General features: G+C 39.8%; 1 protein-coding gene across 16 annotated transcripts in view; it reads left to right on the top strand.

The window, feature by feature from the left end:
* The window catches only part of KCNN2 (potassium calcium-activated channel subfamily N member 2), a 459,477-nt gene that overhangs the window by 409,479 nt on the left and 29,532 nt on the right, over nucleotides 1-20,466 (top strand). For all 16 annotated transcript variants that reach the window (XR_013532555.1, XM_078365847.1, XM_054252040.2 and 13 more), the window contains one exon: nucleotides 17,783-17,924. Coding sequence is in view for 15 of the 16 variants with exons in the window: in XM_078365847.1 (XP_078221973.1) it covers nucleotides 17,783-17,924 (142 nt within the window). In the remaining variant the exon portion in view is untranslated. The remainder of the gene's footprint in view (nucleotides 1-17,782; nucleotides 17,925-20,466) is intronic.

The following is a 20,466-nucleotide window of genomic DNA, read 5'->3' as shown; positions in this document are numbered from 1 at the left end:
CTCAAATAGCCCCTGAAGAAGTTTTTCTCCTTGCACCCCACATTGCTTCAAGTACCGTTACTTGCACAGTGTAGCTCTTCATTGTATTATTTTTCTAAACCAGCATGTTGTTTATTTAGAACACAAAGTTTAGATGGTTCATGATTTGTATATGATGGGAGGTCACAATTCGGAAAAGGGTAGTAACATAATGTATGTGCTTGCATGTATATGTGTGTGTCTATGCATGTATGTATGCAACGTGGAGTGCAAAGAAAAACTATTTCAGGGGCTACTGGGGGGGATTTCTAGGTAGAGCAGCAGGCTTTCTTCAGCTGTGCCCAAATGATTTCAGGATAAGCACCTTTTATGTTAATAATGTGTTTGTAGATTGGATCAAATAAATCTTTAATATGATAAAGGCAAAAATACCCTCCCACATACCTTATCTCCATTTACTAAGAAAAAGATGGGTGACAGTTATGAGATCCCTTTTCAATTGTAGATGTCAACATTTTAATAGTGTTCAGCTGCCTTCACATCAGTGAGACATTTTATGAAAATGCTACTTATAAATACACAAGTTAAGAAACAAACACATTAACTAAAGAGCACAGAGCAAAAGAAAGCTTTCATTGGCTGCATGACTCTTCACACTGTGTCTTAAAACTATTTTTATGTAAGCTTAAGTAGCTACACAAGTAGTCACACCATGGAAGCATCTGTTTTAAATTGTTTGACATGCGTCAAGACAAAGCAATAAAAAGATCATCTCTACACCTATTCCTTGACTTCTTTTCCTGTCGTTTGCTATCAATATACATATTACTAAATAGTAAATAAAATTATCTTGTAAATGTATAAATTAAGCCTTGTTTCTGTTATTTCTTCAGTAGCATTCCAGGTGAGCAGAATATCAATACTGGGTAATGAGAGACACTCTCTGGTATTCAGGTTGATTTGGAAACCAGTGAATCCCAAAAGCATCTACCCTGCAATAAATTTTTTGTGGATCCCACCTTGGGCGCCAGCTGTTTCCCACAATATGGGCAGGGTCACAGGAAGTGACCAACATGGGCTTAATAGGAAGAACGGAGGTGTTCTGCAAGCCTGTGAAGACTAGGATAATTCTTCATTTCTTGTGGATGTCAGAATTATTGGATAGAGGTTCCTGACCTCCTCCCATGGCCTCAGTACTTGATACAGTCTTCCCATGAATTAGGGGAGTAACTATATCTGAATAAACTAATATATAAAAATGAGCCTAAATACTTAAAAGAAAAAATATTTGATTTATTTTCCTAATTCAAGAAGCATCACAACAAAATAAGTAACTGAATGACAACAGAGCATAGAATATTGTGTCATATATGTATAAAGTCTTAGATGTCAGGGAAAGTATTGTATCTTCTATGTCCTATTTTACTTTGGCAAAGTGGAAGTTTGGAGTGAATCTTAATGGCTAAAATAGCCATGTTATCAAAGCATTTATATATGTGTTCTGTGGCTCTCACGACTTGGCTCTCTGGTTCTTGCTGTCTGACATGGCAGCCAATAACATCATATGGCTATTTAAATTTAATTTATATTTTATTTTTTGAGACAGAGTCTTGTTCTGTCACCCAGGCTGGAGTGCAATGGCACAATCTCAGCTCACTGCAAACTCTGACTCCTGGGTTCAAGCTGTTCTGTTTCCCCAGCCTCCCAAGTAGCCGAGATTATAGGCATGTGCCTCTGTGTCTGGCTAAGTTTTGTAATCTTTTTGGTAGAGATGGGGCTTTGCCATGTTGGCCAAGCAGATCTCAAACTCCTGACCTCAAGTGATCCGCCCACGTCAGCATCCCAAATTTCTGGGATTACAGGCATGAGCCACCACACTCAGCCTTTAAATTTAATTTTAATTGCCTATTATCCCAGCTACTTGGGAGGCTGAGGCAGGAGAATTGCTTGAACCTGGAAGGCAGAGGTTGCAGTGAGCTAAGATCACACCACTGCACTCCAGACTGGGTGACAGAGCAAGACTCCATCTCAGAAAATAAATAAATAAAATTTTAATTTACTAAAATGACATAAAATTAAAAATTCAGTTTCTCATTTGGCACTATTGATCTTTCAGGTGCACAAGAGACACATGTGGCTAGTGGCTAGTGGCCACTGTGTTGCACAGCACAGATACTGAATATTTTCATTATTTTTGTAGAAAGTTCTTTGAACAGTACAGCAGTGCAGCCCCTATTTCCTATTCTAATATGCTTCCAGGTCAGATATTTCCTATATGCTGCCTCAAAGCCTATGTAGAACACATGCAAATACTTATTTATATCCTCAAGAGCACCCCTGTGGTTGCCAAGCTGTGCACATAGTAATTCTTAGCCTGATTGGTAGAATGGAAGAGAAAGCTGCTTTTGATCCTTTGGACGTTTACCTGCTTAGTAGTCCTTTATCATTTAAGTTCACCACACTGAGGACTGAATGCTTTTAGATCCAGCTATCATATTTGGCTGAGAGTTTGACTAGCACCAGCCTAATATTTTAATAGAAGGAAGTGTCTCTGGGTTTGATAGGTTCACATTTGAGAAGTATAGTTTAACAGAAGTAAAATTTAAGAAGATGATATCATTGCCCTGTGCTTGTTTTGAAGAGAGATGACTGACAAGCATTGCACAACTGAGCTCAAGCCCATGTGTTTGTTTGACTTTTGTAATTCTGATCCTTGATGGCCTTTGGTTGCAAAACAGTCAAAGTGCAGAGGCTGTTCTGTCTCCAAGCTTCCCTTTGCAGTTTCCATTCTACTGATTCCTGCATTACCTGTAGGGGAAGAAAAGTTAATCACACCAATTTAGTGAGCCAAAACGTGATTCTCTGGGAAAATGTCTGCTGTATTTGGCATTGCTAGTCCTTTTACAAGTGTATTTTGATGAGCTGAGTATGTAGCACACTTTACTAAGTGTGCAGTCTTACCTCTGTGCTTCTACAAGTGAAAACCTTCAACCAGGAAGCATTTTTATCATTTTAAATTCAAAAAATGTTAATATTGAAGAATAATGAAAGAATTTTGAATTGCCTTTTCATTTTCACTTTTTTATTCTGGGATAGTTGGAAACTTTATAGGAACTAGTGAAAGCTACATTATCTATTTGTGGGTAGTGCTGGAAAACAAGGCTGACTTTTAAAGTAATTAGTAGGCTGGCTAGCATTGAAAGTTTTTGTGTTTTCATGACTTATGAGGTGATTTTTCTCCAACCATTTAGTTATATTTTAAAGATTTTTTACTTGCAGTTATTTTCACTCTTATTCACTTTCTCACTTTCAGCTCCTCTCTCTCTTCCATTCTTGTTACTCAACTCTTTCCTTCATTTCTTTTTTTATTTTATGCTTGCATAAAAATATTTTTCTGGCTTTAATACAACATATTGTGTCAGTTGCAGATCTCCACAAGGGTGTTCTGAGGGCTTTATGTAGTCAGGGACTGATGGGTCTTTAGCGGTGATGGTTTGCGTTTGAGGCGGCTTCCTTCACTACACTGTGCTCCTCCTGCCTGAACCTAGACCTGTGTTTTAATTTAGTTCCTGACCTTTTGGCAGGAACTCTGTGGAAGTCTGTATTTTAGCTGCCCATGCTGAATCAAGCAAGGTGCAATTAGGAGACATTCTAAGACTAATTTTTAGAATTGAAGTGGGAAAATTTAACTGGTAAACCTTGAAAAGACCTTCCCAGAAAATCTGTGCTCATTCCCCTCAGCCTCTCTGGAATCATCTTCATCTAAGAAGTGTCTCTGCTTGCTGGATTTGGTGGCTCAGTTTTCCGACTCTCTGCTCCTTATCTCTCTCCGAGGAATAATGCAGTGACGTTCAGAAACGTTCTGCTTCCCTAGAAGCATAGCTTGAAACTGTGAAGTGCTGGAGGCTAAGACTTCTTGTCATTGTTCTGTGTAGGAATTTTCATCCGCTGTATTTTGAAAATTAAAAATTTAGAATTAATTTGTGATAACTGCCTACTGTAGATAGGGCACCTTCAGCCGGTTGATTTGGATCAGTGGCGCATATTTTTTTCTCAGTTGACTGGGAGCCCTAAACAGAAGCCCTGTCAAAAAATTCTCAGCAGTATGTGACTGATACCAGACATAGAGATGTACCTCCTCCCTCGGCCTGCCACCCTGGGGATTGAAGTGCTAGTGTTGGTGGGAGGAGAGGCAGCTGAGGGGGCCCGAGAATGAAATGGCACAGAACGATCGTGAGCTTGCTTTTTTTCATTTGGACTTCTTGTGGCTGAACTTCCCACTTTCTTCCTGCTTTCATTTTGTGGCCCGCTGTACCCTTACCCCATGTTGCTTCTGCCCTGCCAAGGGATCTCTGGACGAACCTCTTTTTCTGCCTCTTCTCCTTCTCCAGCCCTCTTTTCGCTTGCTGTTTGTGATACCAGTCACTGTGCTCGTTGGCAGTGGCAGCAAAACGTATTGTAGGGTAGAAGGGCGCAAAACCAAAGCTGCGCATGCTCGAGCGGCCCTTAGGTATGTCACCTTGCCTCCATGCCAGTCCCGCTTCCAAAAGTAATGACTTCTTTGCGTCTACTTTTACATAAATAGAGAATTTGCTGAATGTAGAACACACAGTCTGGACACTGATGAGGATTTGGGTAGCGGTTTGTTATCTCCAGGCTTACAGCCACCTGGTGAGGTAGACAGGCTGTGCTCCTCTTAGAGAAAAGCAAGGCTCAGACGTTAGGACGCACTGCTGTGGGTCACACAGAACAAGAGGTGGGGCAGCACCTCTGAACCTAGATCAGTCCCTCCTTGCCTCTATCTCAGAGCAAGTGAACAAGACCCTGACTTTTATATCTTCAAATGCAGGTTCCTTTCCAACATTGCCTAGTTAAAAATATCCACAGGGATTTTTTTTTTTCTTACAGATTTAGGAGATAAGATCTGGTCTGTGATCTTGAGAATCTCAGAGGGGTAAAATATACAGACGCTGCCACCTTAGATCTGCTACCTTAGATTGGATTTAGAGTAGACTCAGAGTCCAGACACACACAAATACACACACACATACGCACACACACACACCCTTAGAAGAACCCTTAACCCTTAAAATTCTTGGTAACTCCCGAGGGCGGCTGGGCATAGGAATGGCCTGGGACTTGTTTGCTTTAGTCATGACTTCTGTTTCCCATGTTGAACACCATCACCAGGGTGCCCAGGATGGACTTTCCCTTCAGGGTATTCCCACAACATCTCACAGCCCTCCTCTGGCACTGATCTGGCCAAACTCTGCAGAGCAGCCATGCGGATAAACCGGTGTGGCACTGCCATCTAGTGACCGCCTGCCATGCCGTTCTTTGCCTCTGATGTGCCGTGCATCTGTTGGCTGGCTGCTACCCATCATGGAAATTCATGGTGGGGGCTTCTAAAAATAGAGACCGCCAGGCCAGTGTTGACATGCTCTCTCTGCTATCGGCAGAGCCTGGCACACCTCAGACATGGACTAGATTTTTTTTTTTAAAGTGATTTTTTTGGGTAAGGGAATCTTTGGGTCTGGCCGAGCATGGCTCCATCTGCCTTCTGTGGTTCCAGCTTTCTCTTGGAGGAGCTCACAGTGTGCACAGGATGCCTGGCACACAGCAGGAGCTGAATGAATAGAGGTTGCCCCGCAAGATTTAAATACCCACTGATCTGGAAGTTAGAAAAGGAACAGGAGGGAAGAGAAACTTGGTCAGAAATGCTAGTCCTGGTTAAAACATTTTTCTAGAGTCTGATATTTTTTTGAGTTCCCAGAAAGTATCAGGGCTTGAGAATATAATTCTCTTCAGGTGTTCGTGCCAACATCCAAGATTTTCTAGTTTCACTGCTTTCCTGATGTGTTGATATGAAGCCAACTCCAGATTTTCTGAAGGCCATTATTAGAGTCCCAGCCGCCCTGAAGCTCCAGGCCAGTGGTTCAGAACAGGAGTAATACTGCCCCCAGGGGCATTATGGAAATTAGTGGAGAACTTTTTTTTTCTTGTTGCTGCCTGTGGCCAGGGATGCTGTATATCTGTTATGCTTTTAACAAACTGTTCTACATCCCACTTGATTTCAAATTGACCTAGTGGATATTGTATATATCAAAAACCTGTTCATAATTTTCTTAGCTTAGACCTAAATTCATTTTAAATATGGACATAATTTTTACTCAGTAGTGATCAACATTTAATTTTCAAATAATGTTATTTTCTAATATATAAATTGGGGGAAATTATTAGTGATACCATCTGTGTTCTTAAGGGTTTTTAACATAGTGAAATTTATAGAGGTAAGAGATTTGAGACTGCTAACTTATTGACAGATAAGTCATTGCTGAAGTCATTTATTCCAATATGAAATATAAATGCATAAGCAAATAATAGAGTTAGACAACAAAGCATCTTTGTCATCTCAGGGAAACATGATAAATGTAAGTGTTCAAGTTTGACAATTTGTATACTTTCTATTACTTCCTTCTTTTCCATTGGGACTTTGAACTTTATTTTAAAGTAAGGTTATGCTCTTAGAAAATAGCCACTGATGGTTTGGAGACACAAAAGTGAGAGTTGCCTATATCCCAAGTGTGAATGAAACTCTGATTCGCCAAGGTTAATGCATGAAAAGAAACCAGACCTTTTACAGAGCCATGCCCCACCAAACATATGCACACACACAGGAAGAGAGAAAAGTATTCAGCTTTTTAATTTTTCTTAATGAAAAGAAGAGATGAAACCATTCCAAATGTGCACATTTAAAGGAGCAGAAAATGAAGGTAAAAATACTCACTTTGGCATTTTGGAGTTAATAAAGAATTACATAATTTATAAAAAATGCAAACAGAATCCTGCCTAAATTAAAGCTGGGTTTTAGAGGTAGCAGCTTTATACTGCCTGCTTCCGCTGCTGCTTTTTTTGATTACTTACTGATATTAAGGGAAATCTATATTGAAATCCTCAAGATGCTAAAGCCATGTTCATGTTTTCATTGTCTCAGTAACAGAAAATATAGAAGTGCAAGGAGGGTACTATAAGAATGTCAAATAGATTGGGGCCGTTTATAGTCTCTGGGCTGAAGAGATGTTCTGTAAATGAGTTGCAGTAATTAGTTCCAGAGTAGTTTCATACGTAAAACTACAGCATTTATACTTTAGAACACCCTCACTTAGGGAGGTTTTTATTCAAGTGTTTGGACTTACTGGGTTTTACATTTTATTTGAATTTAGAACTGTAATTTTAGGTGTCAGTGTGGGAACATTATTAGACACTCATGTCATCATTTTCAATCTGTTGCATGTTTTTCCTTGATAGATCTTTACATCTGGTGTTCGCATTTATTACAGCTTGCATATTACCTTATTCCTTGCAACCAGTTTTAAGCTTCTCATAAATGCTTACTATTTTTACTCATCTACATATTCTCAGTATCTCCAAAAGTTTTTTTACATGTAGATATTCAACATGTTATTGAAGGAAAAACTCCTCCTGAAATAAATCTAACTGATGGTTCTCAGACTAGATAGCATATTAAAATCACCTGGGGAGCTTTTAAAAAATCCTTATGCGTGGTTGCACCCCCGGAGATCTTGGCTTCATTGTTTGTGGATGGGGCTTTGCACAGGATTCTTTTTAACACTTCCCAGGTGACTGTAATATGCAGCTACAGGTGATTATGCAGCTACAGTTTCTAGCTACACGTGAATAGCAGCAAGAGATACATGTTCTTTCTGAGCCATAGGCACTCAGCTCTTTGCCTTTTGAACTTACCTATGTGCCTTCTTTGAATTTCTTTTTATGCTTATATGTTTTAATTAATTGAAGCATTTATTTTATTTGCCTTTAAATCAAAACTGCATGCATATAGTTGCAATTTGGAAGGAGACCATTTATCATACTCCTTGCACCTCTGAGTCTGCAGCTGGTGGACATATCAGCTTTGTTACTGAAATTAAACAGATTTGGACACCACCACTTGCTCTACAGCCACATGGGCTTTCTAATGTTCTGCTGATTTACCACTGAATTTGAACAAAGTAGTAGGTGTACCCTCACACTGAGGGAGTCACTCTGTATCCCAGGTGAGCTTACCACTTAGAAAACCACATACACCTGTTTTGTGGGCAAGCCAAGGAGAGAGAAGGCTTGATCTATGCCTGTTCAGTTCCTACTCCCAGATTTTTCATCCCTCCCCTTGCAAAACAAGAAGAGATGCATTCATTACCTACCCCTTCTCCTCCCAACACGCATACACAGTAGGGAACAAAAAAAATGTTAGAGGCAGGCATTTAAATGTTTACCTCAGTCTGTTTTTTTTTTCTCATTGAAACTTTTTAGGATCTTCTCTTTATTCCTGTTATTTAAAAATGTACAGTGATCTGCCTTGACTTACGTCGTTTCTTATTTCGTATATATAGTCTCAGTAGAATCTTCACTTTAGAGCTAGGGGCCTGCCTTCCAGTTTTCCTGTTAAAGAAATAGAAGAACATTTTTATTTCTTTTCTTCCATTGTCTATATTCTTCTTCTGGTAAAATAGTTGTTGGACTCTCTATGTTAATTCTCTGAGAATGTATCTTTTTTTCTTCTTTTTTCTTCTCTTTTTGTTTTTTTGTTCTACTTTCTGGGAAATTTCTGTCAGCTTATATTCTAACTGTATTATGGTTATTTTTTCAGTATAACTTGGAGTTGTATTCCACTTTTCCTAGCAATGCGATTTTTTTTAAAAATTTTAAGTTTTGCGATGCATGTGCTGAATGTGCAGATTTGTTACATAGGTATACATGTGTCATGGTGGTTTGCTGCACCTGTCAATCATCATCTAGGTTTTAAGCCCTGCGTGCATTAGGCATTTGTCCTAACGCCCTCCCCTTGCCCCCCATCCCCCGACAGGTCCCAGTGTGTGATGTTCCCTTCCCTGCGTCCATGTGTTCTCATTGTCCAACTCCCACTTATGAGTGAGAACATGCGGTGTTTGGTTTGTTCCTGTGTTAGTTTGCTGAGGATGGTGGTTTCCAGCTTTATCCATGTCCCTGCAAAGGACATGAACTCATTCTTTTTTTATGGCTGCATAGTAATATTTTTATTTCGTTTTTTTGTAATGGAATCTACATAGTTTGGAGTCCTGTCCCCTCATCACTCTACATCATCTCAGATTTGTTGTTTCCTCCCTTCCCTTCGTCTTTTTCTTTCTTCCTCCCTCCCTTTTGTCTATCTTTTCTATAGAAATCAGATTCAAGGCCAGGCGCGGTGGCTCACGCCTGTAATCCCAGCACTTTGGGAGTCTGAGGCGGGTGGATCACGAGGTCAAGAGATCGAGACCATCCTGGTCAATATGGTGAAACCCCATCTCTACTAAAAATACAAAAAATTAGCTGGGCATGGTGGCTCATGCCTGTAATCCCAGCTACTCGGGAGGCTGAGGCAGGAGAATTGCCTGAACCCAGGAGGCGGAGATTGTGGTGAGCTGAGATCACACCATTGCACTCCAGCCTCAGTAAAAAGAGCGAAACTCTGTCTCAAAAAAAAAAAAAAAAAAAAAAAAAAAAAGAAATCAGATTCAAGTGTGTGCTGATCATTTGCCATTCTTTCATATGATGAGTGGCAATCGGGAGCCAGCTGGAAGCTCAGTAAAGGTGAGGGCTTACTCTTTGATGACAACCACTGTGTGGTGAGAGCTGACTTTTTCATTGGGAATTCTTGATATTAATACATGAATGTCTTTTCTGAGTTGTCATGTTTCTCCAGAAACAAATATTCTTCCTCTCTATTATCAAATTCTGATATTATGGTCAGGTATGGGAAGTGAAGGAAAGAAATTAGAAATGCTGCTGTTCAGTTTAGAAATGTGAACTTAATGCCATCGTTTTCAGCCCCAAACACTTCTTCTGCCCTTGTCTGGGTCCCGAGTCTTCAAGTATCTAGTCTGTCCCCAGAGAATGAACCTATCTCTTGTGAGTTGTCTGGTGGTACCAGACAGGATGGGTACATGAGTATTCATCATTCTGTATACTTAGGCTTAATCACTTCCCTTGTTTTTAGCTTTGGACTTTATCCACGCATTTTATGATTCTTGATTTCTCCAAGTTGAGACACTTCCATGGGTTCTGTGACAATTTGTGCCTTCGAATTGAAGGTAAACAGACCATTGTGTGTAGTGTGGCTACAGATATGCTTGTGTAAATCCCTCTTCTTGCTGTTTGGTTCCTATTTGCTTCAACTCTGTCCTTTTATTTTTCCTTTATTTCTGGTTCTTGGATTATTTTTTAATATTCAATTTTATATCCTTTATTATCAGATTTTTTTTTTCAGTGTGTTATTTCAGTGGTTCATTTGGGGTTTATAGCACACCGGCTTACCTCACTGTATTGTGTTTCACAGCTACTGCGTTTTTTACGAGCTGAAGGACTGTGTCAATGCCGCAAGTCTATCAGCATCATCTTTTCCATAGCACGTGCTCACGTGGTGTCTTTGTGCCACATTTTGGTAACTCTTGTAGTTTTTTAAACTGTTTTGTTATTATTATACCTCTTATGGTGATTTATGATCAGGGATCTTTGATATGACAGTTGTAATTATCTTGGGCTTCCATGAACCAGGCCCATTTGATCCAAGCCCATAAGAAAAGGCAAACCTAATTGATAAATGCTGTGTGTGTTCTGACTGCTTCACCAACTAGCTGTTGCCCTGTCTGTCTCATTTTCACCTGGCTTTCCTATTCCCTGAAACACAGTGATATTGAAATGAGCCAACAAATGACCTACAGTGGTCTCCAAATGTTCATGTGACAGGAAGGATTGCATATCTCTCTTTTGATCAAAAGCTAAACATGATTAAGCTTAATGAGAAAGGCATTTCAAAAGCTGGAGTAAGCTGAAAGCTAGGCTTCTTATACCAAACATTTATCCAAGTTGTGAATGCAAAGGAAAAGTTGAAGGAAATTAAAAGTGCTACTCCAGTGACACATGAATAATAGGAAACAAAGCAGCCCTAATGCTGATATGGAGAAAGTTTGAGTAGTCTGGATAGAAGATCAAACCAGCAGCAACATTTCCTCAAGGCAAAGCCCAATCCCGACAAGGTCCTTAACCCTCTACAGTTCTTTAAAGGCTGAGAGAGGTGAGGAAGCTGCAGAAGAAAAGCTTGAAGCTAGCAGAGGTTGGTTCATTAGGTTTAAAAGGAAAGAAACCATCTTTATAACATAAAAGCAAGATGAAGCAGGAAGTGCTGATGTGGCAGCAGCAAGGTGTCTGGAAGATCTAGCCAAGATCATTGTTGAAGGTGGCTGCAAGAAACAACAGATTTTCAGTGTAGATGAAACAGCCTTCTCTCAGAAAAAGATGTCATCTAGGAATTCCATAGCTAGAGTGGAGAAGTTAATGTGCGGCTTCAAAGTTTCAAAGGACAAGTGAACTGTCTTGTTAGGTATTAATGCTGCTGGTGACTCTAAGGTGAAGCCAATGCTTATTTGCCATGCTGAAAATCCTAGGGCCCTTAAGAATTATACCAAGTCTACTTTGCCTGTGCCTTGTAAATGGAACAACAAAGCCTGGAGGACAGCCCATCTGTTTATAGCATCATTTACTGAGTACTTGAAGCCACTTTTTAGACTTATTGCTCAAAAAGAAAAGACTTTTCTCAGAATATTACTGATCACTGATGATGCACATGGTCACCCAAGAGCTCCGATGGGGATGTACAAGATTAATGCTGTTTCATGTCTGCTAACACAACCTCCATTCTGCAGCCCACAGATCAAGGAGTAATTATGACTTTCAAGTCATATTATTTCAGAAATACGTTTTGTAAGTCTATAGCTGATGGAGCTAGGCAACGTAAATTGAAAACCTTCTGGAAAGGATTCACTTATTTTACATGCCATTAAGAACATCCATGATTCAGAGAAGGAGGTCAAAATAGCAACATTAATGGGAGTTTGGAATAAGTTGATTCTAAACCTCATGGATTAACTTTATTCAAACTTCAACAGAAGTAACTGCAGATGTAATGGAAATAGCAAGAGAACTAGAGTTATTAATACAAGTAGAGCCTGAAGAAGTGATTGAATTGCTGCAATCTCATGATCAAACTTGAACATATGGGGAGTTTGCTTTGCTTCTTATGGATCAGGAAATAAACTGTTTCTTGAGATGGAATCTACTCATGGAGAAGATGCTGTGAACACTGTTGAAATGACAACAGAGACTTCAAAAGATACCTAAACTTAGTTGATAAAAGTTGTGTCAGGGTTTGGGAGGACTGACTCCAGTTTTGAAAGAAGTTCTGTGGGTAAAATGCTATCCAAATAGCATCATATGCTACAGATAAATCTTTCATGAAAGAAAGAGTCCATCAATGTGGCAAACTTCATTTCTGTGTTATTTTATGATATTGCCACAGCCATCACAACCTTCAGCAAGCACCACCCTGATCAATCAGCAGCCATCGACATCGAGGAAAGACCTCCCACCAGCAAAAAGATTATGACTCACCGCAGGACTAAATCTGTAGAATTTTTGAGCAATACAGGTCTTTCAATTAAGGTATATGCATTTTTAAGACATTATGCTATAGCACCACTTAATAGAACTAGAGTACAGTATAGGTATAACTTTTTTATAAACTGGGAAACAAATTTGTGTGACTTGCTTTACTGAAATATTTGCATGATTGCAAGATTCCAGATACTGGAACTGAACCTGCAGTATCCCCAGGTATACCTGCAGTTAGGCATACCATACATATGTTAGCACAATCTTTCTTCACCTGATAGTTTACCTTTTACTGTAGTCTATCTTCAAGCGATACTGTATCACTTCACGTAGAGTACAGCTACTTCTCCAGCCTTGAGTAGTTTTGCAGGCAGGTACTAATGAGTTTTCAGCTGAATAATCAAGCAGACCTCTTTGCAGATCTCTGCATATGTCTCTGTACAGGTTTATCTTCTCTGAGTTTTGGCCTTTTGAATTCTTGACCTCCCTGGATTTCCAACCCTCTCCTTCAACAGAGGAAGACCTCCAGGCAGTGCCGGGTTTCCTTCCTTGTGCTGCATCTGGGAGATTCTCTTTAGTTATTAAAGTGGAGGCAATTGTATTGCTCAGTTTAGTTGTTCTCCCTCTCAAGAATCACTGTTCTTTGTTGCTAGATAACCAATGTCTTGATAACCATTGTATCAAATATTTTATCTGCTTTTTTAGTTGTTTCAGGAGAGGTATAAATCTAGTTCTCTGTTGCTCCATCGTGGCTGAAAGGAAGATATACACTCATTCAGATAAGAATGTGTTGTTTCTTGTTCTCCGATGTCTCCTCATTTCCCTTTGTTCTTGTTGGTTTACACCTTTAAAAAAATGCATTGCTGTCACTTTAGTGGTATTTCAGGAGAGAGATGGATTCCAGACAGAGAACTGATGGTGGTTTGATCACATGCATTAACATCTCCATAATACTTTTCACTATGTAACTAAGGTTGACATTTGAGACCAGAGCTGACATTTGAGATGAGATTTTTTTTGCCATTTTTAGTATTACTGGTAAGTTTAATAGAAAAGGATTAATGAACACAATTTGTTAACTGTTAACCTCCATGACTGAATTATTTTTATAGGTATAAAAATACATTATAAGTTGCACACAGATCTTGGAACGTAATGTGACAAATCCAATTTACGTTCACTTATGAGCCAGAATTATTTTTATCCACTTTTTGTATCTATGCATATGATCCCAAAAATCAAGCGTGTGGCCTGGGGTAAGTGGAGTTGAAGAAATGTTTTCCTTTGTCACACTAATTACTTCAACTATTACTTCCCTGCTATATTTTTGTAAGCATCTGTGACTGTACAACAATGAATAAGGCATAGTATTTGTCTTCAGTTCTTCATAATTTCAATTCTAAGGGCATGTTAGATGGGCAAATTCCACATAACTGTCTTATGACCCAAAGTAACATTTGTCGAATGTTGCTAGAGATATCTACAAGATGTTCCTGGGATACAGAGAGGGAACCAGGCTGGAGTATCATGCTGACCAAAAGCTACAGGGAATCTGTAGAAGGACACCCACCAACAGATCCTCAAAGTACAAATCAGGGTTAGAGAAAAGGGGGAAGGTGTTTCCCAGCAGAGGGAAACACATCTGCAGAGAAAGAGAGCTGTGAAGAACAGCATAACTGCCGGTCATGAGCATGAAGATGCTGAAGGAGGCAGGGCACAGAGGCCGCCACTCTCCTGGGGAAGAAGGCACTGATTCTCTGGGAAAGATAACTCTGTGAACTTTGACAAATGTTATAGAAAGCTGTCATATTTGCAATCTAAGAAAGAGTGTGAGACCCACAGTCAGCAATGAATGAAGAAGTGAATTAGGAATAGAAATTAAGAAAAGGAACATTTTGCTTCTTTTAAAACATTAAAACTGATCTTACGGTTTTTGCCCCTGAAGCGTGGAGTTCATGCCACAACTCCAAAGTCCTCATTTTAAAAGATTGAGATTACCGGCACTTCTTGCACTAATTTTAATCTTATATAATGTGTTTTTATTAAATCAGCATTCATATTGATCAAAACTTGAAATTTGCATGAGTCATTTCTTCATGCCTTTCTCGCAATGATTCTCCTTGTAGAGAAGAAGGTTGGAATTGTCTTAAGTCTGTGAAGCAAACTTCTGTAAGAAATGTTTTGAAAAATTTTAAACACTATTAATATTAATCATTCACAATGATGTGAATCTGTCATAGATTAAAAACCTGGATTTTAAATAATAATATCCTGTGAAAAGTCTAATATTTGTTTCTGAGTTGCAGAAAAACAAAATAGGAGATTATTCTAATAGTATCTAATTTGGTTCCTGATTACCTCACCTTGAATATTCACAATGAAGTATGTCTGAGTGTAACATAAACATTAGTATGAGATGTTATTTTACAGGAGGAAGAGAATAGAAAGACTTTGACACCCATCTCAAAGTTGAGATTTCTCTGTAGGCAACAGTCATGAAGGTACCCCCAGAGAGCTTTGTTTATAGTATGAAATCTCTTACTTCTCTTTGTAGTTAGCTGCTCTATGAAAACCACATGCCTAGGTAGATATATATTTTTTAATTTGAGAAGGAGTCTTGCAATCTCAGCTCACTGCAACCTCCGCCTCCCAGGTTCAGGTGATTCCCCTGCCTCAGCCTCCCAAATAGCTGGGACTACAGGTACACACCATCTCACCTCACTAATTTTTGTATTTTTAGTAGGATGTGGTTTCACTGTGTTGGGCAGGCTGGTCCCAAACTCCTGACTTCAGGAGATCTGCCTGCCTTGGCCTCCCAAAGTGCTGGGATTCCAGGCATGAGCCACCGTGCCTAGCCGGCCTAGCTAGATATTAGTAATAGTGCTCTGGCCACTCACTGTGGCAGTGAAAAAATAACTTGAAGATTTCACTGGGACCCAGGCGCATTTTCTAAAGTGTCTAGAAACTAAGTATTGAAGGACACTTTGCTGTTATGGAGAAGGTCAAGAATGTAACTGTTTCAGCCAAAGATTGTCCATGCATTAAAACATATGTCAAATGAGAAAATGCAAGTTAAGCTCTGAGTACATAGTGAACACTCAGTAAGTGTGCATCAGGGAACTGGGGTCATTAACGCTTAAGTGTATCAGATCTGTATATGAATCATGCTAAGAGGAAACTTTATCTCACAAGTAAAAATTGAATAGGAAATGAACTCTTTTGCCTCCCCTCTCTTTATAGTCCATACTTATGACAGGATAATGTATTTTCTGTTTTAGGAACTGCTTAGTGAAGAATATTAACTAGAGAGCCCCAATGTTATTAATAGGTTATAATCCAGAGCTTATTTCTAGGGATTTATTTTGAAAGAAAAGCCATGTCCTCCCATCAAAGTTGTTACATATGGATAGCAGGCTCCCAGAGCAGTCCACAGAATCCTGTTTAGCTCATACTGTGGCTTGACATAGCACTAATCACATAGCACCTTCCTAGGTGTATGTTAGGTAACAAAGACTCTCAGGGGAAATACACTCAGCCGTCTTTCTGGAATGCTAGGAATACATCTGACTTTCCTTTTGACAGTGACGGCCTCTACACCAAGACAGTCTGGGGAGAGGGGACTCTACAGCCAGGTCATGGAGGCTGTTTTGGGATGAGGAACAGTGGTGATTTCTGCACCTTGGCACCAGAAACTTGCAGAATGCTCCTAACTGGGCTGGCTGCCTGTTCACATGCCCTTCCCTTTGATTCCAGGAGATCAGTCATTGCCCTTTCTCTGGGGTTCCACTCACTCCAGCCTGGAGCCTCTTTCCTTAGTCCAAAGTAGCAAGAAACAGAATTTCTTAGAGAGAACTTCTCTGGAAGAAGGCTAAGGGACAGATGTGATAAGAATGGGTCTCTTGGATGTCCAAAGATAGATAGAGTGTAAGATCTGATACTGTGGAGAAAAGCTTATACCCCATGATATAAGATAAATCTGCATTTTAGGTTTCTGATGGAGGAAGCTTGGCATGGGATGAGGGACAGAAAAAAATAAAAAGCATAGAGAATGCAATGGCCCAGTGTAGGTTGCACATAGGGTTAATTCTGGGGCTCTAGCTAGGAGCAGCCTCCTTGCCACCACAGCCCTGGCAGCACAGACACAGATGGGGAATTGAGTTGAAAGTCAGGACTGAGTAAGTGAAGCAGAAGATCGTGAGGACCAGGCAATTATCAGTATATTTTTGCAGAGCAAGAAATGAGGAAAGAAAAGCCCTCTGAATCTGAGAGATGGGAAGGAGTGGTGGTCCTTTACAATGGTGGGTGAAAAGCAAGGAAGTCCTCTGGTGACGAGAGTCTGGGGCCTGATTGTCATAGAAAGCAGAGCAGGGTCTCTCTGCCCCATGACTACACAGAATGTGAATCCAGAGCAAATTCTTCTAGGGTGACAACTCTCATGGCCTTACTGTTGTATGTATATATGTGCTATTGTATAAAACCAGTGTCCACATCATGGGCACAAAGAGTTTCCTCTTTAGTACTGTTAATTCAACCAAAATGTGATAGGATACCTATTTCTGATATAAAAGCTTTCTTCCTTACCAGTAAAATTGGACACCTCAAAGAATGATTAGGATGCTTTGTATCCCTCTCCCTCTTTTTAACTATAAGTTCTTTATGTGTAACTGGTCAGACAACTTCTATTAAGCTCTGGTTATGGGCAAGGACTCTGTGATCAGAGGTACAGTTTCTGTGTTCAAGGATGAAGGACATTACAATACAGTCAGTCCCATGATCTAGGGATATGCAGGATACTGAGGGAGCACAGGGGAGGCACCAAGGGGAAGAGACGACAGAAAAGGCTCCCACTTGAACTTGCTTTGAAGGATGAAGAGGAGTTAGCCATCTTCAGGAAATAAAGGTAGCAAAGCACAATCCAAGCAAAGGGAAGAGCATGATTCATTTTGCTTACAGAGGTGAGGAGTGAGACTGGGCAGCTGCATATTGTCTCCCAAGTCTGGCACATCAGCTAGGCAAGGAGTGACGAGACACGGGCAGGGCCGTTGGAGTCTACACAGATAATGTGCCATTTTACACCAGTGAGGGAATCTGTTTCATATTTTAGAGTCTCTTTCAGATTATTTATAAAGTTGAGGCACTTTCTGCTGTCTGGGATTGCTTAGATGGAACTCAATTTTATTTATATTCACAAGCTTTGAAAACTTCTAAATATAGCAGTTCATAGGAGATACAGTAAATTCACTGAATTGAACCAAACCACACTCAGCTATCATATTGGAGATTAATTATAAAGGACTGGCCCTTGTTTGCTGTTTTTCAGGTACCATGATCAACAGGATGTTACTAGCAACTTCCTTGGAGCGATGTGGTTGATATCAATAACTTTCCTCTCCATTGGTTATGGTGACATGGTACCTAACACATACTGCGGAAAAGGAGTCTGCTTGCTTACTGGAATTATGGTAAGTGTCTTTATACTTCACATCTCTTTCATTTACACTCAAGTAGGCACTTAAACCACTCAGTCCGTGTGATAAGTCATTGTGAGCTACTTGTTTTCCCATCAGCAGGAAATCGGTATAAATAAATCCATTTTGTGTAGAGAGAGAATGTCAATAGTTTTCATCATAATTCTTCTCATCATGAAATTCTGTTGAAGAGGTAGAACTGTTTGATTGCCCCTGTGGGGCATGCACTAATTTGATGAACTAATTTGATCTTGGAGCTTTGGCTTCAGAGTCAGGAAGTCCTTTAAGTCTGTGTTCTCTCATCTTCCATTTCTACTAGCTGTGCAAAGTTAAGTCAATTGTAAAATGTGGCCCATAATAACTATCATGAAATGTGTTGAAGGATCGAAGATGTTATAATTATTTTTCTTTTAATGAATATTTGTTGAGCGCTAGGCACTGGTCTAGGCACTAGGAATATATCAAAAGAAGATAGAAACTTACTGCCCTGCCTTCATGGATCTTACAAGGGAAGACTTACATTTTAAAAACAATGTTTCATTACATTGTGTAACTTGTAAAGCTTCTGGCCTGTTTGGGGCCTGGGGGAGAGGGATGGGATCTACCCAGAGAAATCTCTGGAAAATTGACTTTTACGCTGAAGTGAGAAGGATGGATACCCAGAAAGGGAGGTGGGAAAGGCATTCCAGGAAGAGGAAGCAGTTTATTTGAAAGCAATGAGGCAAGAAGGAGCTCAGGACATTGGAACCAGGTCACTGGGCCAGAAGCACGAAGAGCAAAAGGGGAAAGTGGCCTGGCATGAGGAAGGGACAGGAGGCCAGGTCTTGTGTAGCACTTGAGAAAGGTCTGCTGCCGACATGCCATCATGCTCAGATGCATTTTTTGCCCCTCCAGACATGACTAGCCAGGACCGCTTTTTTACTCCATTTCTTTTAGTATAGGAAATGGGAAATCACAGCAAGCAAGCTGTGATTATAATGTGGTGTTCACTTCTAAATATTTAACCCAGAGGTAGTTTCAAATTGTTGATGTACAGTTTTTCAATGACCTAGACTTGTCTGCATTCTTTATTCTTTAAAGTTTGCTTACAGCAAAGAGTGTCATCTTGATTCTTGTTTGGTTTCTGTCTGCACGAGGATGTCAATGAGTACTGCAAGTTCCAAATTCTCAGAATGTCTGAAACCAGGCACTCTGTTCAGCACCTTCACTGTATTCACTCACAGCCTGGCAGGAGAGAGCAGAGGCTTGCCATTTGAGGGCCTCTGAGTGGTGGCCAGTGCACGGTACATACCCTTGCAACAGCCTCCTGGGAAGACTGCTCCAAGGGTCGCAGCTGAATGGAAGGAGTGCCCTTGGTGTAGACAGCGAGGCAGCATCCATTTCTCGCTTCGGTAGTATTCAACTGGGATAAGGTAGCTAGCTTTGAAAATAAAATCCAGGTTCAATTTTAATGTCCCAGTTGTAACAAGATGGCCATTTCAAGTCCCAGTTGTAGAAAATATAATTTAGGGGCGTAATTTAACATTATTTGTATATAAAAGAAAAATAATAGTTTAAAAAATTATACCAAACTTTTAAAAAAATGTTATACTTGGTATGCTCCGTTATCTGTTTACTATTGGATCACTTCCCCTTTTTCCCTCAAATAATAGCATTTTATTATGTGGTATGATACTTTGAGAAATATTTTCATAGATGTGTTTTTAGAAGGGCCATAACAAGCCCAAAAGGGATATAAATGATGCTATTTATAAACACTGGTAATTGCAGTATCATTCCCCCAGTGCTTCTTAGAAACAACTTCCTTAGTGTTACTTTTTGTCAAGATGGTACCCTCTTTTATTCTTGAATCAGATGTGACTCAAGGGTCATGTGTACAGGCTTATTCGCCATGGAATCAGCGCCAAATTTGAGGTTAACCTTGCCTAGGTTTTACAAAATGTTTATTATTCCTTGATATTTTCTTGTTCCTCATGTCTCAAGAATTGTTCCTTCAAAGTCTTATCAAATAGTACAAATCTGTTATTTACCTTCTTGAACAGCCTCTTGTTTAGGTTTCACTATTGATCTTACTTTGCTTAAAAAAGAGAAGTTATAGTACCATTAAATATATGTGGACACAAAAATGTTACATGTAATGGAATTTACAGTGACTTTGTTCCAGCCCTCTTAGCTCATGGTAAAGCAGTCCCTCTGTTCTTAGGCTGAGGAGCTCTATTCCCTCTCCTTCATAAGGAACAGACTTACTTCCTAATTGACTTGATCAAAATTGGTTTACTTGCATACAGAGAAATTCACTAATCTTTGAGTAACCTATTTGAAATGCTATGTAGAGTTGGATTATCTCTACTCCTAGACCAAGCAGATTCCCATGGAGTCAGGCTACAGGGCAGTCTACCTGGGATTCACTTCTGGGAGTTAATTACACTCCCATCAGCTCCTTAGGGATCAAGGGAATGTGAATGGAAGTGACCTAGACACTCCTAGGGAGAATGTAGAAATTTCTGCATTTCCAAGACCAATATGGGAATTAAAG

The sequence above is a fragment of the Callithrix jacchus genome, chromosome 2 (assembly GCF_049354715.1).
Source record: "Callithrix jacchus isolate 240 chromosome 2, calJac240_pri, whole genome shotgun sequence".
NCBI classification, from domain to species: domain Eukaryota; kingdom Metazoa; phylum Chordata; class Mammalia; order Primates; family Cebidae; genus Callithrix; species Callithrix jacchus.
The sequence above is the reverse complement of the archived record's forward strand: the minus strand, read 5'-3'. Positions and strand labels throughout refer to the sequence as shown.